This window comes from Poecile atricapillus, chromosome Z (assembly GCF_030490865.1).
Source record: "Poecile atricapillus isolate bPoeAtr1 chromosome Z, bPoeAtr1.hap1, whole genome shotgun sequence".
In the NCBI taxonomy this organism is placed as follows: Eukaryota; Metazoa; Chordata; class Aves; order Passeriformes; family Paridae; genus Poecile; species Poecile atricapillus.
In genome coordinates this window covers 79,911,881-79,929,430 of record NC_081289.1, presented here as the reverse complement: position 1 = coordinate 79,929,430, position 17,550 = coordinate 79,911,881, and the positions used below count along the sequence as shown (strand labels likewise).

Below are 17,550 nucleotides of genomic sequence, written 5' to 3'. Positions count from 1 at the left end.
TTTGAGCCTACATCCACCATTGTTAAAAAATTACAGGTATACAGGCTGATCCCCTCAACTTCTGTTTTCTGGGTCCAAGAGGTTGCATTCATGAGCCAGCTTTTGGAGCTGGTGCTATATTCAATTCAGCAGCCCCCATTTTCTAGGTTTTTTTCTCCAGTCCTGAAGCAGACAACACTAATCTCGAAGGGATAAGCTTCATAGCTGTTCAGTACTGCAGTTAATGTAGTTACAACAAAGATCCGTGGCACCACCTGAAATATTTAGTGTAAGTGCCACAGAAATCAGGACACATACCATGCAAGCCCATAGATGAGAAATCCTGTGACTAACACTGGGAGCCTGCAGTCTCAATCAAAAGAACAGTGAGATGACAGCAGTGTCTCAGCAGAACTGTTCATTCACACTCACATTAACATATTGGCTGTAAACAATGATGTCAGAACTCCAGCAGCTGTCTCCTGTGGTAACCTGCTCCAAACATTGGATATCAACTACAACATCAAAAACAGCATTACCTTACTACTACTGCTCCAGTGGCTATCATGGTTCCAATTCTAACCATCAATGCTATTGGAAATAGTGGGTCCTTAATTTCTGACAGGTTGAGCCCCTAGGTATTCCCATGCACACATGAGGGATGGGAAACCCAAAGCCTGGTGTCTGGCAAGTTCACCTTGATTCTGGATAGTGATCATGCTTGGGAGAGTATTTCATAGGAAGGATTTATCTCCTTATCAGCACTTACTGCAAAACAGAAAAGGGTGCACATGTTGAAAGAGGAAGGAAGGCAGGAAAGGAGGAAAGAAGGAAGAAGGCAAGACACAGAATTGTTTGTAGTCCAGCAAAATGCAATCACTTGGTTCATATAGTCATTAACGGCACCTCTGAATGATACCTATACAAAAAAGTTCACCTTTCCATTCCTTTCATGGTTCCTCAAAGGCCTATTCATATTCCACTGCAGTCCATTTCATTTCATATTCCTTTAAGTGATCTGGACACAGCCTCTCATCCTCAAGAAGCTGACAGCAGAACAACATAACATGCAGCATTTACAAGTCAAAGACAGAAAGAAAGCAAATGCCTTTCTAAGACAGAAAGCCTGTATGCTGTAACATGGAACTACTTTATTGCTAAAAGTGCCAGAAGTGTGCTTAAATTTACAACAAAAGGTGACAAAATAATGAGGTTTGCAGCACTTCACCCAAGTTCCGCTGAGAGTTATTCATACACTGAAGGGTACTACCCTTTCATGTTAGCAGGAGCAGTTCACAGAGTTTGCCTGCTTTGACCAAGTCCTTCACAGTAGCTTCACAGAACAGCTGGAGGGGCCCATTTTGGTGTTTCACCGGCGCTGGGGAAAAATCCACAAAATCCTAAATCAAATATGTTTCTTGAGTGCTTGGGTGATAAGGAAGAGGAAGTCTGGCTGATTACAGTTCAGTTTGGGAGCTGCTGCTGAAGAGAAGTCCAAAGTGACTGACAGCAGATAGTCAAAAGAAAGAAAAAAGAGGCTTGGGCTAGCAGCCATCTTAGCCAGAGCTAGTAGCAGAGTGTTAGGTAGCATATTCCAGAAGGAACATTTCACTGTTTGGCAGTAGTTCCAACAAAGCAGGCATTTGGCTTTAGCTGGTAACGTTAGTAGATGGATGCTCTGTCAGTGATGATAGGATACATGCTGCCACACACCTGTGTCAGGTATATCATTGACATTATTCAGGAATATCCTCAGGGGAAAAGCTTGTGAACTCTTCTGTTTTCACCACTGTTGGTAACAGAGTATCACTTCTGAGACTCAAGCAATACCAGCTGAATGTTGACCCTCCTGTATTTCTGCAACAGGCAAGGGAAACTCTCATCTTCTTCCTGCAATCAAAAATACTCCTTTGAAAGTCTTGCTGGAGTCAGTTTATTCTGTAAACTTCTCAATGGTGGAAGTAACTAGAAAATATTACTTTGCCATGGCAGTTAAGTTTTATAACACATCAATGACATGCATATGACCTCTTACATTAAGTAACAACTTGGATACTAGATTTCTGATTACTAGCTAGGAAGAAAAGAGACACACTTGGAAGCCTGCAGAACATTTAAGGGGATGTTGTCTTTCAGTGTATGGGCACAGAGTCCCTGAGAAGTCTGCCATGAATATTTCTAGGATTGAATGTCATGAGGTTTGAAAAGTGCAAAGGACATTACTGTCACATGCAACAATAGTCAAAATAGGTCAGCCTATTTAACAACACAAAATGGTCAAGGGCTAACCTTGGACAAAGCATCTGCTCTCTTCCTTCCACTGTTAAAGCTGTAATTTCCCTCTGAAGCAAACAAGTTTATAATGCTTCTTCTGCATAAAAGGCTTATAGTCCATTGTCAAAGACTTTAAGTAGCCTCTGAACAAAATATTCAAATTAATTCTGAAAATATGAAACTATTATCATCTTGCCACTTAACCAGTGAAAAATTTTAAGAAGCTGTAGATTTAATTTTGCTGAATAAAACATATTTACAGTAGCCTTCTCTTGCTTTTGCTCGCTGGAGAATACCACATATGCTACCCAAAACTGAACTTGTGTTTGCTGCAAGAAAAGAACCAAAAGACAATCCTAAATGTTTCAAGAGGATTTTGCTGTGGAATGTCATATTCAAGGCAAGTCTCACACCTTGGCTGTTGAATACATTTGCTTCACTATACTTCGCACTTGATACCACAGCTGAGGTGACAAAATGGTGTCCATAGCAGCAACACACAGATAAAACCCTGAAACTCTGCAACTTGCATTTTTTAATCATAATTTAGCCCTTTTATGAATTTAGAAAGAAAACAAAACTGAATCTAACATGAAAAATTTTATTTTCATTTAAAATTTGACAGATTACAAATATTTTGTTTCTGATTTATGGTATCTAGCAATGCAAATGGGCAGAACAGTGTTGGGAAGGTAGAATTAGAAAGAAATTATAAATATAACTCTGTAGCCAGAAAGGCTAAGGAAGAAATACAAATGATAGCACGGTTTGAATAATTCAAAGAAACCGGGCTGGTATGCCAGAACACATTCTTTCCTGCAATAAAACCAAGCTGAGACCCCTCTCCCCAGCCTTATAGGGAAAGGTCTGAAGGACCCTGAGATAACGAAAAATATGCAAAAATAGCAATTTCTATAGGTTGCACACAAATGTTACTGTATTAGTATACTTAGAAAGATTGGTGTTGTGGTTTTAAACCAGTAACTAACAAAAAACTTACTTATTTCTTGCTGTGAGATATGGATTAGAACAAGAGCAAAACAGGCATAAAACTTAAAAGGAATAAAGAAAGTTTATTAACAAACTACAATAATAAGAACACCAGAATAAACTTCCAGAAAACTTCTTTTTGTCCCCTACTACCTAACCATTCCTTTGTTTACATGACAACAAAGACAAAAACTTCAGAACTTTGATGGTTTAAACAGTCCCAATTCCTTCTACAGTCTTTTCACCAGTCTTTGTAGAGAAACAGAAGTCTCTTTCTGTTAATTTATGGAGTTTCTCACAAGAAAACTACTTCTGTTATAGTTTCTTATTGCCCTGATATCAGCTGCCCAGAACTGCTGTTATCAGAGCTCACTCCTCCCATTTCACATCACTCTGAGGTGTGTATGGGCCATGAGTCTAGGGATGGCATTTTAAGGATGAATTATTCAAAAGCAAAAGTCTTCTTCATCTGTCTCTGTGAGCTCTACTGGAAAACAGTTTTCTCATTGCCTCTCAAGGCTCTAAATCTTCCAGCACTTCACTGTATCACAATTATTCTACTTTTTACTCAAATTTTACACCTTGAACACTCTATTCCTCCCCATACTCTGTCATGAATTAAAGGAGTTCTTTTCAGGACTTCATTGTCCATCTCCATAGTTTTAACAGAAAGATATTTCAGCTTAATTAAAGCATCTCCTTATTTTGTACCTTTTCTGAAGCTTCTTTTCTTTCCTGTCACTGGTAGTTTATAAAGTCTCTTTTCATGTTGATCACTCTCTTTTTCTCTCTCTGGATAAAAAGATTGATCCGCAAGTCTCATCTGGGTAATGAAAGAGTTAAAATCTTGCCCAGGCTTTTGTAGATGGTTCGGTGATCTCTGCTGAACAGGAGCTGGAGCCGTCTGCGATGGAAGGTTCTTCATAGCTGCTCTGGAGCGTGTGGTCACTGTCTCTGCTTGCTGCAGGTTCAGAGCCCTTTTCTTTCTTTACTAGGCAGTTCCTGGTGAATTCTATCATGGCAAAAACTGCAGCGGAGTTAGAGACCGGCCTGGCCCGGCCAGAGCCCGGAGCAAGCCCCACAGGCCCACCCCCCCCCCCCCCCCCCCCCCCCCCGCCATCTCCCGGCTGGGAGCCGCTGGGCAGGAGAATGGGAGGCCAGCCGGAGCTCTGTTACCTTTCACAGCCAAGAAACAAAAGAGAACCCAAGTACCCTGACTTTACTTCTTAAGGTAGGGTTCACAAGTTGATCTCCCTTTTCAATGGTTAAAATTGCTGTCAATTTCCAGTAATGACCAATAATTGGTCAGGAGAAGAGACTCCTTTCAGTCCCCAGCAACTTTAACTTCCTTAGCTCTCACAATCACCTTAAAGGTAAAGTCACCTCATGACAATTGGTTAGTAAAGGAATAGAATATTCATATGTATAGGTCATATAAGTAATTGTAAGAGAGTTTGCTCTCTTGGTTCTCTTGGTTCTCTTGTTTTCTCTTGTTGTCTCTCTTACTACATTCTCTTGCTGCTCTTTCCTGCTCTTTATCTCTTTTTCCTGGCTCTCTCACTTCTGTTCTGTTACTCTCTTTCTTAGCAATCTTAAGTCTTAAACTCATGTATTCATATTTTACCCTCTTTTGTATTGTTCTCTGAGCCCGCTTTGAGCTCTATCTGCTGGCTCATAGCAGGCTCCCTCTCTCTATCCCACGCCCTGAAAAAAACTTCTAACACCTAACTCAATTACAGGAGTCTTTGCCGTGTCTCAGACCGTCCCCAGAAAGGGTCTCCTACAGATTGGCGAGCCAGCCAGGAGCAGATAGTTTTCTTCAGCTGTAAGAGACCCTCATGGATGGTAGTTAAAATGTATCTGTCGTGCCTGCCTTTCCAGTACCGCGAGCAAGGACCACGCTGCTTAGCAGTGAGTTGGGCTGAAGCTCTTTAAAGTTGTGAGGGGAGTTCCTGAGTCCAGAGACGCTGAGGATCGGTGTCTTTTGGAGCTCTGGGAGACTCAGCCCATGAGTGTAGCGCAGCGAGGTGCCTGGCACCGCTGGGTGCTGTGCTGGAAAGGGGTTCTGAGCTCACTACAGTGTTGCGACACTGTACTAGACAGCTAGAAGCAGAGCTTGGTGAAGGAACCCGAAAAGCAGCGTCTGGAGCCACAGCAGGGGAGCCTGGCCAGCCCCCATGGAAAGCTGGGATTGGATACGCTGTTTTCTCCGGTACTGAGGTTACTGCGCACGAGTTTTAATCATGGGACAATCTTACTCCAGTCATGACTGTTATGAATGCACTCAAGAGAGTGATATGGTTCAATCAAAGAAAAGTTTTATTAATTACAGCAAGCAAGCAATAAGCGAAAGAATGGCGCCGGGCGACAGGAAGAAGGGGCGTCCCTTCTCCACGAAACTGCCGCGCTTCTAGCTTCCGTGTTTCTCCTTTTAAGTGATACGGCTTCTGGGTTACATGTCCTTTCTCTGGTGTCTCTGCGCATGCGTCTCTAGTTATTAGGGGGTCGTATTCTGCTCTCTGGTGGTCGTGAGATGAAGATTCAAAGTCTTCCTCACTTTTACTCTGCTGACCTTTTCTCACTGTTTTCCCTTTAAGGGTTATCTTGTTCTGGAATTCCAGAAATCTCGCCAGGCCGTTAATTATTATGCGAGCCTCAGCAGTTCAACAACCTTTAACCTCCTCCCAATTTTACAAAGCACAGTTTTGCAAAGCATCATATCTATATGTTTAGGCGAACAAAAGAGTTTCTGTCTATCACAATGACATAGACCTCTAAAAGCGACTAAAACATTTATTACGCTCTGAATCCAATAATTTACCAAAACAAGAACTAAAAGATCTTTTAGAATGGACTCTACTTAACTTCCCAAATACTGACCGCTCAGCTGTATTTACTAAAAAGTTCTGGGACACAGTTGGAATTAAACTCTTTAATAGCATCTCCCACCACGATATGACCGCTGCGAACCTGATCCCAGCATGTGGTGCCCTTATAGGACTCTTTACTAATAAGCTATAGCCATTAAGGGCTGTCATGCCAGATCCAACTCCGGTCGCGCTTTTGTCCCCGGCCATGGAGACCCGAAACGTAGCCAGGCCCATTCCCGCCCCCCGAAAGTTACTAACTCCAGCATCCGCGGTCCCGCGTGTCTCTGCATCACCTCCCCCAGCCCTCGTGATTTCGCAATCTGTTCCTGTAACCCCATCCCCCTCGGTGAATCCTGCAGCGCCCCCTCCCCATCCTAATCCCTCTCCCATCTCCAATGCTGCAAGCAGCGAGCACCCTGCTCCGTGTTCCACACCCCCCACGAGCCTTATCTCCAGTGTTGCAACCCCCGCTCCTCCCGCGTTGCTCCATGCTGCCGTCATTGCATCTACCGCTTATATTTTAACTACATTACAAAGCCACGTTGCACCCCTCTCCCTAACCCCTCCGCTGCCTCCTGCCACCACGGATTCTGCCCCACCATCAGCAGCGGGTCCCGCCTCAGCTCCTGCGCCGACACTAGCCGCTGCTGACACTAACCCTGCTGTACCCACGGCGTCCCCGCCGCCACGCGTGGCGGTCGCTGTGCCTGTATCCTCTCTTCCCGCAGCACCTCCTGACACCACTGCTCAAGCTGCACAACTCCCAGAACCGGCAGCAGTCCGAAAAACCCCTATCTCACTGTTCCATTTCCCTCCATCTCCTGTTTCTCCGCTCCCTGCTGAAATTCCAGCCTACGCTGCCCAGTCCAACCTGACCCCATCAGCTCCCCCCACCTCACCCAGCGTTGTTCCCCTTCTGCCTGCCCAGACCAGCGTACCCCCACTCCCCGACCACGCAGCCCTCTCTGCTGTCCCCCCGCACTCAGCAGCCCCCCCCCCCTTCCCCAGTCCCAACAAACTCCGCTTCCACCCCGCCCACCCTCCCCATCGTCGTTCCCGCGGCTCCCCTCCGTGCCCCCCGCCGCCCCCGTGCCCTAGCCCCCAGCACCCCTGCCGCCAAGCCGCTCGTTCCAGCGCTCACCCCTTCACCCGTCCCTTCTAAAAATCCGCGACTTGTTACTGCAGCCGCCGCTCCGACGACACTCCACACGTCCGCTTGATGTAAATTAAGGGGCCAGGAGACCTTCTGCTCCTATTAATAAGCCTTTATTAGAACTGGGCCTAGAGGTAGGGGCTCGGGGTGCGCGCCGCCACTGCTGCTCCCCGTGGTCGACGCCGAGGAGGAGGATCATGCAGGCCTGTCGTCACTCACTGTCGGCAGGACTGGAGCCTCTATCCTTGCTGGGATTGCCCGGAGGCTCTATCTCAGGCTCGAACGTCTAGGGGTGTCTTCTCTTTCGAGTCCTGCCCAGGTTATGGTGACCAGCTTGTGGGACTGAGATTGGTGCACCCAGTCTCCCCATGTCCCCGATGTCTCCGTAGTGTGGTCCTCCAGATGTTTTTCTAGGGTGGCTCGTTGTCCAGAGCTGTCTCCATTCCCAGGTGGTAATATGATTTTAATATGCACCCGTGTGCAAGTCTTTATGGAAATGAGGAAATTCTTCTTGGGCAGCAGTGGTGTGCAAGTCTTTATGGGAATGCGGAAGTTCCTCTTGGGCAGCAGCGGCCAAACCCGACGAGTTGGGAGGGAGTAAGAAATGGGGGTACAAACGCAAATATAAAACAAGTAAGAACTCCTTAACAATGAACCCTTTCGGGACTTACAACACCAAAACCCCTTAACATGAACATACAATTTGAACCTCAGGATTTTCATTTATAACAATATCCCCCCTCTTTTAATTTGACCAGGCATCAGCCTGCGTCAGTTTGTTGTTTCAGGCTCCTGGTAGTGGAACTTCTTTAGTCTTTGGTATTGTTCATACACCCTTTTTGCTTCTTTCCGTTCTGAACTCTCCAACATTAGGATCTTAGTTTTTCCCTTCTCTTGGGTTATTTCTAATGAGTTAGAGATTGTGCTGCTGGACTGTATTACTGAGGTAATCGTTCTGATCAGACATGGTGTGACGCAGGGAAGAAATAACAGTCCAGCTAGTCCTGCTATACCAATGAATGCCACCTTTTTCCACCAGCCCTTAAAGGACCAGAAACTATCCCACCAATCGGTATTCAGGATTGGTGTCCATTCTTGAGTTCCTACATAGGAGATTTTTCTGATCTCTTTAGAAATGTTCCGGATTACTTCACTTTTATAATCTATTTCTAGGCAGCATTCAGAGGTGTTGAACTTCCCACAGATTCCCCCCTCATCAGCGAGAAGGTAATCTACTGCTAGTTGGAGTTGGTACACCACTGTTCGAGTCTGAGAGAGTTGGTCACTTATATGATCAAGAGCCAGGGCTGTTTTATTCGATGTTATTTCAATTACAGCCTGGAGTATGATTATTCTGTTTAACATGTATATTGGGGTCCTATATCCCCAGGACCCATCCTGGGCCCAGGTCGCTGGCCTATAAGTTCTTATTATTTCCTCCGGGGTCCAGACTCTTCCTTTCCAATTCTGGGTTCCTCCTGTGTTTATTACGCTTCTCCTCTTTCTTTTTGTGAGCCTCTTTAAGTTGTCATATAGTGGTACTCCAAGATCTGGACCAGCTTCTTTTGGGAGCAAGAAGAAAGCTGGCTTTATTACCCCTATTGTGCAGCTACCTGACCAGTCTCCTGGTAGATGTGTATAAGCTGCATCCCCACAGATCCAAAAGAAATCATCCGGGGCTTCCCAAAAACCCTCCCTGTCCTCATAGGGGCATTCCCAATATTTGGATAGACTCCTAATTCCGCAGAAGGGATTGATCCCTTTTTCTGCAAATTCGTAAAGGTTATATCCTTCGTGATAAATGCATCCTTTTTCCCTTTTTTCTAAGGACCAATATCGGTTGGGCTCTTGGGGAACCCATTTAGTTCCTAGATTCTTTGTTATAGGGTATCTTTTGCATGCCATTCGCCCCACCGGCGTCCTATATCTTTTCCCAGTTCGTAGGATACAATCTTCCCCAATTACCTTAGCCTTTAATTCCCACTTTTCTCTTCTCCGATACCCTGGTGTTCTTTGGTTCTCCCCAATTCGCTTTATGCTTAGAATTTCTCGAGGTTTTAAGCTAATTCCCTCCCAAGGCCAAATATCAGACATTTTAGTGCTCCCACATACCCAACAATATTCAATTCCTTGCTGATCTTTTCAACTAAATCAATGAACAAATTTTTCCCACTCAAATTTTCCCATTCATCATTTCCCGCCCTCATGTCCACTCTTTTCTCCTTTACCACATCAGGTTCACCTTTTACAGGTCCATTCTTTTCAAAGCACAACCAAGTATCCCTCATAGGGCAGTCTCCCAGAAGACGTTCTCTAAAGGTGGCCATATTTCTGGTAATCCAATATGTTTTCCCATTTTCCTGGCATTCCTCTAATTGTGATTTTTTGTAGCAAGAAGGACTCAAATTTGTGTGGACCCTTACCAGGGACCCTAGATCTTCCCCATCATAATAACATTTCATGCAAGAGTCTGTCCCCATAGCATTGGTGAGGTACATCGTTATCACCAGACCTATTGTGAGCCTTGTGATGATCCTTTTAGGCTCCCTCTGGTCTGTGACTCCCAAGAGTCCAGTAGGAACCATGTTTGATCTCCCCTGGTCTTGCCTCTTGGGGTTTTCCTCACGCTCTGTTTAAGGGGCTCTGGGTCCAAGGCTTACAGCTTTATTGTTTCTCCTTTGTCCTTCTCCTTCTTACTGTTGTTGTTTTTGGTTTTGGAAAAGCTGCCCTGTGAGGGATATAGTCTTGGCTAGGAAATTGGAGCCTTATTCGGGGGTTCTTTTACCTTTTCAAGTAATAATAACAATAGTTACAAGTTAACCACAACTAGAAAATACTTTAACATTATTTCACAAACTTTTCAAAGAAACACTTAACCACAAATGTTGCAGCTAAGAGATCAAAACAACAACTGTTGTAATTCCAGTTCCTGATTGGGGACTTCAGTCTCTGGGTTTCCTCCTTAAGGTTATTTTCAAATCTTTGGTGTTGGGAACAACAGTCCAGTTAGAGGGGTCCTTTTCGGAGTTTACTTCCCCATCTGGTGGTGCCACCGGTCCTTTAACTCGGGTCACGTGTGTCCACCCCTTTTCCCGGGTTCTCACAGCCGTATGTGTGGTGAGTTGAACTTGGTAGGGTCCTTCAAACTTTGGAGTGAGAGGAGAGTTAGCCCAAGATTTTACCAATACCCAATCCCCAGGGTTAATATGGTGTGTGTCTACCTCTAAGGGAGGAGTTTGGGGGAGATATCCCTTTTTCCTAAGGTTTTCCAGAGTTTTAACAACCGTTTCCAAATACCTCCTTGAGGTTTCTTCCCCTTCAGTATACTGGGCAGTGCTGTAAGGAGTAATTAAGAAGGGGAGTCCAAATAACGTTTCGTAAGGGGATACCCCTAAGTCTGCCCGAGGTCGGGTTCTTATCTGTAATAAAGCTAAAGGGAGACATTTGATCCAATCCAATTTAGTCTCCAGAGTCAGCTTGGTTAGGGTCGTTTTTATGGTCTTATTCATCCGTTCTACCCGACCGGAGCTCTGGGGATGCCATGGAGTGTGTGAAATGGGGGCCTTGGTCCGAGTCTATGTTATTGACTAACCCATATCTGGGGATGATATGTTCCAAAAGTATTTTGACTACTACTCTCGCTGTTTCGTTTCGAATGGGAAAAGCCTCTGGCCAATGGGTCAGGTGATCTACGATCACTAACAGGTGTTTGTATCCTTGTGCTAGAGGCATTTCTGTGAAATCAACCTGCACATTTTGGAAGGGTCTCTCAGCTAGTTCCCTCCCTCCCTGTATGGGTTTCCTCATCACCTCATCACTTTGACAAGTTACGCAGCTCTGAGTGATGGCCTTTGCTATATCATAAACCCCTATGCAGATGTTATCCCTCAAGAAATGGTCACATAGACCCTGTGTTCCCCAATGTATTAATTTGTGTATTTCATCCAATACCCTGCGGGCCAACGCTTTGCTTAGGAATTTCCTCCTGTCTTGGAGTACCCACTCCCCTTGAGGTCTTTGTTTCAGTTTTAATTCCTTTATAAGCTTCATCTCTTTTTCACTAAAATGGGTGTATTTACTGGGGTATCTTCTTTTCTATCTGTAGTGCTGGTCAGTTTCAGGAGTTGTGAGGGTCCTCCGGGGCCTTGTGCCGCCTCTTTTGCTGCCAGATCGGCAATCCGATTCCCAACTACCTCAATTGCATTCCCCTTTTGGTGGCCTCTGATACGGACAACTGCAACCTCCCTGGGGGCCATTAGGGCATCTAAGGTGGACTTTATCAATTCTCGATGGGCTAAATATTTTCCCTTTGAATTCAAGTATCCTCTTTCTTCCCAGATCTTGCCAAAGGTGTGGACAATTCCAAAAGCATACTTGGAATTGGTGTAGATTGTCCCACACCTCTTTTCAAGTAGCTCTAATCCTCTCTTTAATGCATATACTTCACATAGTTGGGCTGACCACTTTGTTGGTAACTTCCCTTTTTCTAACACTCTTATGTCTCCACCTTCAGATACCGCTGCAATTGCATAACCAGATATTCGCTTCCCATCTATTACCCGTGAGGACCCATCAGTAAAAAGAGCTTCTCCATAACCCAAAGAAACATCTCGTAGGTCTTCCCTGACTTTGCATTTAGACATTAGTGCTCTAGGCCGGGCATTGGCTCCCCTAATAAAAATTGTGCCGGATTTAACAATTTTGTAGTGGTTAACTCAAGATTATCCGAATTCATCAATACAATTTCATATTTTAGGATCCGGGAGTCAGAAAGCCATTTGTGTGCCCCTTGGCTCAATATACTTTTTATGTCATGTGGAGTATATACTCTGATTTTTCCTTGGAACGTTAGTTTTTGGGCTTCCTCAACCAGTAGGGCAGTGGCAGCAATTACCTGAAGACAGGTCGGCCATCCCCGAGCTACAGGATCTAAAAGTTTTGAGAGATAAGCTATGGGCTTCTTCGAACCTGCCCACTCTTGCGTTAATACCCCGTAGGCGATCCCCTCCTCTGCATTTACAAACAGGTGGAACTCCTTATCTAAATCTGGCAATCCTAGGACTGGTGCTGACGATAGTTGTTTCTTTAAATTTTCTAACTGGGTCTCATCTGTTTCGTTCCATTCTATTGGGTCTGGGCATACCAGCTTCTCATACAGGAATTTGACACTCTGGGTATAATTTTCTAGCCATAATTTACAGTAGCCAAATAGTCCTAATATTTTCCTGATATCTCTCTTTGTTTTTGGAGCTGTGATGGACATAATCCCAGAGATCATTTCTGGACTTAGTTTCTTGTAACCATGTCCAATTATATGACCCAAGTAAGTTACCTGGGGTTCTACAAATTGTAGTTTATTTTTGGAAACTTTTAAGCCAATTGTTGCCAAGTGGTTTAGGAGATTTATGCTGGTTGCCCGAACCGACTCCTGTTTTTCTCCTGATATTAAGACATCATCTACGTACTGCAAGATCTGCACCTCATCTTCAGGGACAAATGGTTCTAGCATTTTTTCTAAGGCCTGTCCAAAGAGGTTCGGTGATTCACAGAATCCCTGGGGTAGCCGTGTCCATCTTAGCTGTGATTTTCTGTTCCCCTCTGGGTGTTCCCATTCAAACGCAAACCAATTACGACACTCCTCCGCCAGGGTACAAGCCCAAAACGCATCTTTTAAGTCAATTGTTGTGAACCATGCATGTTTCTCTGGGATTTTACTTAGAAGTGTATATGGGTTTTGCACAGTCGGATGTCGAGTGACTGTTCTTTTATTTACTTGCGGCAGATCTTGCACCAGTCTATTCTTGTTTTCAACTTTCCTGACTGCGAGGATTGGAGTATTATGGGGGGACATACAATTTTCTAAGATGCCTGCTTTCAACAGGGACTCGATAATAGGCACCAACCCTTTCCTACTCTCTAATGATAGAGGATAATGTTTTACCCTTATAGGAGGTCCCTCCCGGATTTCCACATGTATGGGGGTCATGTTTATGAATCCACATTTCCCTTCTTCTGCCCATACCTCCAAGTTGATTTGTCCTAGGTCAACCTCAGTTAATCTGAGCATCTTTACTACCATTCTCCCTTTTTCTGGGAAAATGCCAACTCTTAGCTGGATTTGCAAGTCCCTCCCTAGTAAATTACTCCCCAAGTCTGGGAGATAAACCAAGTCTACTCGACAACACCGGGAATTTCCTCGGATCTCCACCCCTTCTAGCACCTGGACTGTGAAGGGTCTTCCTTCTGCTCCAACAACCTCACAAGTCTTTGACCCTATTGTCATTCCAGATGGAATTTCATTAATACTCGATCGGTCAGCACCAGTATCTACTAGAAACTCAAAATCTTGGTGATGGGGGCCCACTTCAAAATTTACCAGGGGCTCTGTGAGGTGATACATCGGGTCCCCCAGAGTATAGAGCCCCTGACACCCCTAATCCTTACCTTTCAGCAACTTTTCCAGGGCTTCTTGTTCCCTGGCTATTGCATCATCGAAGCTTGCCTTCCCATAATCCTTTCTGAGGTGTCCCACCTCCCCGCAATAATAACACCTTCTATATCCTCATAAGGCCTTGGTTTGGTTCGCCACAGCGATATGCTAGATTTTTCCTGTGGCCTTTTTACTGAGGGTTTTGGGCTTTCTTTCCTTTCTACCACCCCTCCATTTGTCCCTAGTCCCTCCCGTGCTACAGCAATCATCATCCTAGCCTTATTCTTTGCCTTTTCCTCCTCTCTTCGTAGATATACCCGTAACACCTCCTTCAACAGGTCATTAATCCCTTTCTCTTGCCAGTCCTCAATTTTTTCCAGTTTCCTTCTAATATCAGGCCACGCCTTTGATACAAATTGTACCTTCAACAAAACCTGCCCTTCCTGGCTTTCCGGATCTATGTTGGAATATTGTTGAAAGCTTTTCTTTAACCTGTTTAACCAAGCAGCAGGCGTCTCGTCCTTCTCCTGCATTGAGTCAAAGGCCAACTTAGTGTTGCTCCCTTTTGGTACTGATTCCTTGATCCCCCAGATCATCAGGGTCCGATATTTCTCCATGTTTCTTCTATCCTGGGCCTGATTAGGGTTCCAGCCCGGATCATCTATTGGTAGCTTCCGATCCGCTGGGGGCCCTGCCTGATTTTCTCTGTCCCAAATCTTAGCTTAACTTCCTCTGGACTGAATAAAATTCTCAAGATAGAGGTCAGTTCTCCCCACGTATAAATATTAGGCCCCAGGAATTGATTTACCTGTTGTGCCACCCCAACTGGATCTTCGATTAAATTCCCCATTTCCTTCTTGAATCCTCTCACTTCCAAAGAAGTTAGAGGGGCATTCACATAGCCAATCCCACCTGACACCCCTCCCATCGGTACCTCCCGTAAGGGGAACAACCGGTCTGCACAGAGGGTCCTGGACCTAGTATTACAATATGGGCCTTCATCTTGAATCCCGTCTTGAGGCTGGCTTAAGGTCTGAGATGTCTGTGAGCCTCCCACACAGGCATTACCATTAGCAGAGGAGATTATCCCTTCCCATCGTAAAGGGGGTCTGGGGACACTCCCAGGTGAGGGGGATGTGATTACTGGCTGGGTTGTTGGAGATAAGGGGGTGGCTATTTTAGCTAATAGGTGTTCGGAGGAGATTGAGGGATTAAGGGTGGAAACCAATGAGTCCAGGGGACTCTGGATAGTGTGAGAGATGGAGTTAGAAGTCAGGAGTTGGGATGTAAGTGGTGAAGGAGCTTGGGCTTGTCCTGTGGTAGGGGGTGGAGAAACAGAAGTCTGGGAGGATGGAGAAAGTGAAGGAACAGAGTCTTGGGCAACGGAAGATAATGGAAGGGTAGGATTTTGTGGGGGTGGTGTCGGTAGGGACGTGGGGGTCTGGGACGATGGAAAGGGTGTGGGGAATTGTGGAGGTGATAGAGGGATTTGGGCTTGGGAAGGCGGAGGAGAGAGAAGAATAGAGGGTTGAAGGGGTGAAAGTGGTAAGGGGGTCGAGAATTGAGAAGGAGGGGGAGAGGACGGCATGGGCACTTGCAAGGGAAGGGACTCTATTCTTGACATTGGAACTAGAGGCTCTAGGGGAGGTACAGAGTAGGAAGGGGGAGGTAAGTGGTCAAGGGGGTCCCACCGCTCACTCCGTGGTTCTTTCTTTTGATCTGCTCCCTCATCTCTTGTTTTCTCAAGTTTACAGATCTTTACCGTTTTGTTCCCTATGCTCTCGCGTCCCCAGCAATCTGCATATAGTAATTGTTCCTCATCAGGTTCGGGCTGATTTCTTAGGTGTTGTTTAAGTTGTGTACACATCCACGCATCTTGAGAGCCGAACCATGGCCACTCTAGCTCTAACTTTGGCCATTCCTCCATGCAATAATGGATCATCTTGATTTTATCAAGCCCCTTAGTGACTTCATTGTCTTCCCATTTATCTAGCATCTTTCCGAGGGGGCTATTGGGAGAGATTACCTTTTTGTTTCTCCTCTTTGACGAGCTCTGTCTGCCCGCACACTGGCCCATTCCTTTATCAGTGGGTTTCAACACAAAATATATTAACGTGCCCCTACCCGAACAGAAAAATACTGACGGGCAAAACAACAGCTAATGCACCCAACTTTGATCTCTGCAAACTTAACTACGAAGAAGAACTACTGAAAACAAGTCATCCTGTCCTCTCTGCCCAAAATTCCGTCACCAAAGAAACACAAACACAATTGGAATCCAAAGCTTGCTCCTCTCTGTCCAAGTCTAATTATTACTGTTGATTAATCACCTCCGCCCAACGCCAGAGGAAACATAAATCTTTCCATTAACTGATACTTTGAAAGACTCAGAAAACTTAGGAAAAACCTCCAACTCAATAATTATTTCTAATTCTTATAACTGAACCACCTCCACCCAACGTCAGAGGCGACACGTCTAACCAATGAAAGGGGAAAACTTCCTTGCTTAAATTAACAAAATGCGGGGAGTTTGGTAAGGTCCTCACAGGGCCTCCCCTTGTTAGCCCCTTCCCTCTACCCTTATCCCTGTAGGGAGTCTGGTGGGGGTCCCAACGAGCTAATCTCTTCCCCACACCCTTATCCCTCCTTACTCGAGATGCCAGGGTTTGGTCCCAACGGGTTAAGCACTATCCCCTCCCAACACCCTAGGTCTCGACGTAAAGGCCAGGTCCAAACAGAAACTGTGAAGTCCTCTCTGTCCTATACAGGCCCCCGACTTCGTTTCCTCCTTGTTGCCTTATCCCGGGATTCGGTTCCTAGGGTTCCGGATTCTCCCTCCCTCTGTCCCGGCACTTTTGAGGGGATATTTTAGTCATTGGGGGTCGCTAACGCGCTGCCCTTCAAAACCCCCCAGGAGACGATTCCACTCATTCCTCTGGACCCTATTCGGGCCTCACTCGCTTCCCCCTGTTCCCGGCCGGCCCCCTCGCAGGAGTCCGGAACCGCGGTACTGGGGGGTCCCACTCACTTCGGGGGTCCGGACTGCCGGCCCCCGTCTCACACACTCACTCGCACGCCTCCTGATCCCGCCACCGGAGGTTCTCACCCAGTCCGGCGCTCCTTGGTGTCGACTCCCTCTAAGGCCGTCCTATGGTCCGGGCGTCTCCAGCAATCCCATGAAGGGTCCGAGGTGGATGGCCAGTCCTTCCTGGTCCTCGTGGGCGTGGCTTATCCCAGACGAGCCCCCAGTTGATGTAAATTAAAGGGCCAGGAGACCTTCTGCTCCTATTAATAAGCCTTTATTAGAACTGGGCCTAGAGGTGGGGGCTCGGGGTGCGCGCCGCCACTGCTGCTCCCCGCGGTCGACGCCAAGGAGGAGGATCACGCAGGCCTGTCGTCACTCACTGTCGGCAGGACTGGAGCCTCTATCCTTGCTGGGATTGCCCGGAGGCTCTATCTCAGGCTCGAACGTCTAGGGGTGTCTTCTCTTTCAAGTCCTGCCCAGGTTATGGTGACCAGCTTGCGGGACTGAGATTGGTGCACCCAGTCTCCCCATGTCCCCGATGTCTCCGTAGTGTGGTCCTCCAGATGTTTTTCTAGGGTGGCTCGTTGTCCAGAGCTGTCTCCATTCCCAGGTGGTAATATGATTTTAATATGCACCCGTGTGCAAGTCTTTATGGAAATGAGGAAATTCTTCTTGGGCAGCAGTGGTGTGCAAGTCTTTATGGGAATGCGGAAGTTCCTCTTGGGCAGCAGCGGCCAAACCCGATGAGTTGGGAGGGAGTAAGGAATGGGGGTACAAATGCAAATATAAAACAAGTAAGAACTCCTTAACAATGAACCCTTTCGGGACT

General features: G+C 46.0%; 1 protein-coding gene across 1 annotated transcript; it reads right to left on the bottom strand.

The window, feature by feature from the left end:
* Positions 1-7,367: 7,367 nt before the first annotated feature.
* LOC131572898 (endogenous retrovirus group 3 member 1 Env polyprotein-like) lies at positions 7,368-17,550 on the bottom strand. Its single transcript, XM_058826326.1, has 2 exons — positions 16,803-17,550; positions 7,368-10,412 (listed from the first exon to the last, which is right to left on the bottom strand). The coding sequence occupies exon 2, from the start codon at positions 9,358-9,360 to the stop codon at positions 8,038-8,040; it is 1,323 nt and encodes a 440-aa protein (XP_058682309.1). The 5' UTR covers positions 9,361-10,412; positions 16,803-17,550; the 3' UTR covers positions 7,368-8,037.

Excerpts from the sequence above, each read along its gene's own strand:
- LOC131572898 (XM_058826326.1), bottom strand. The coding sequence starts at position 9,360 with ATGTCTGATATTTGGCCTTGGGAGGGAATTAGCTTAAAACCTCGAGAA.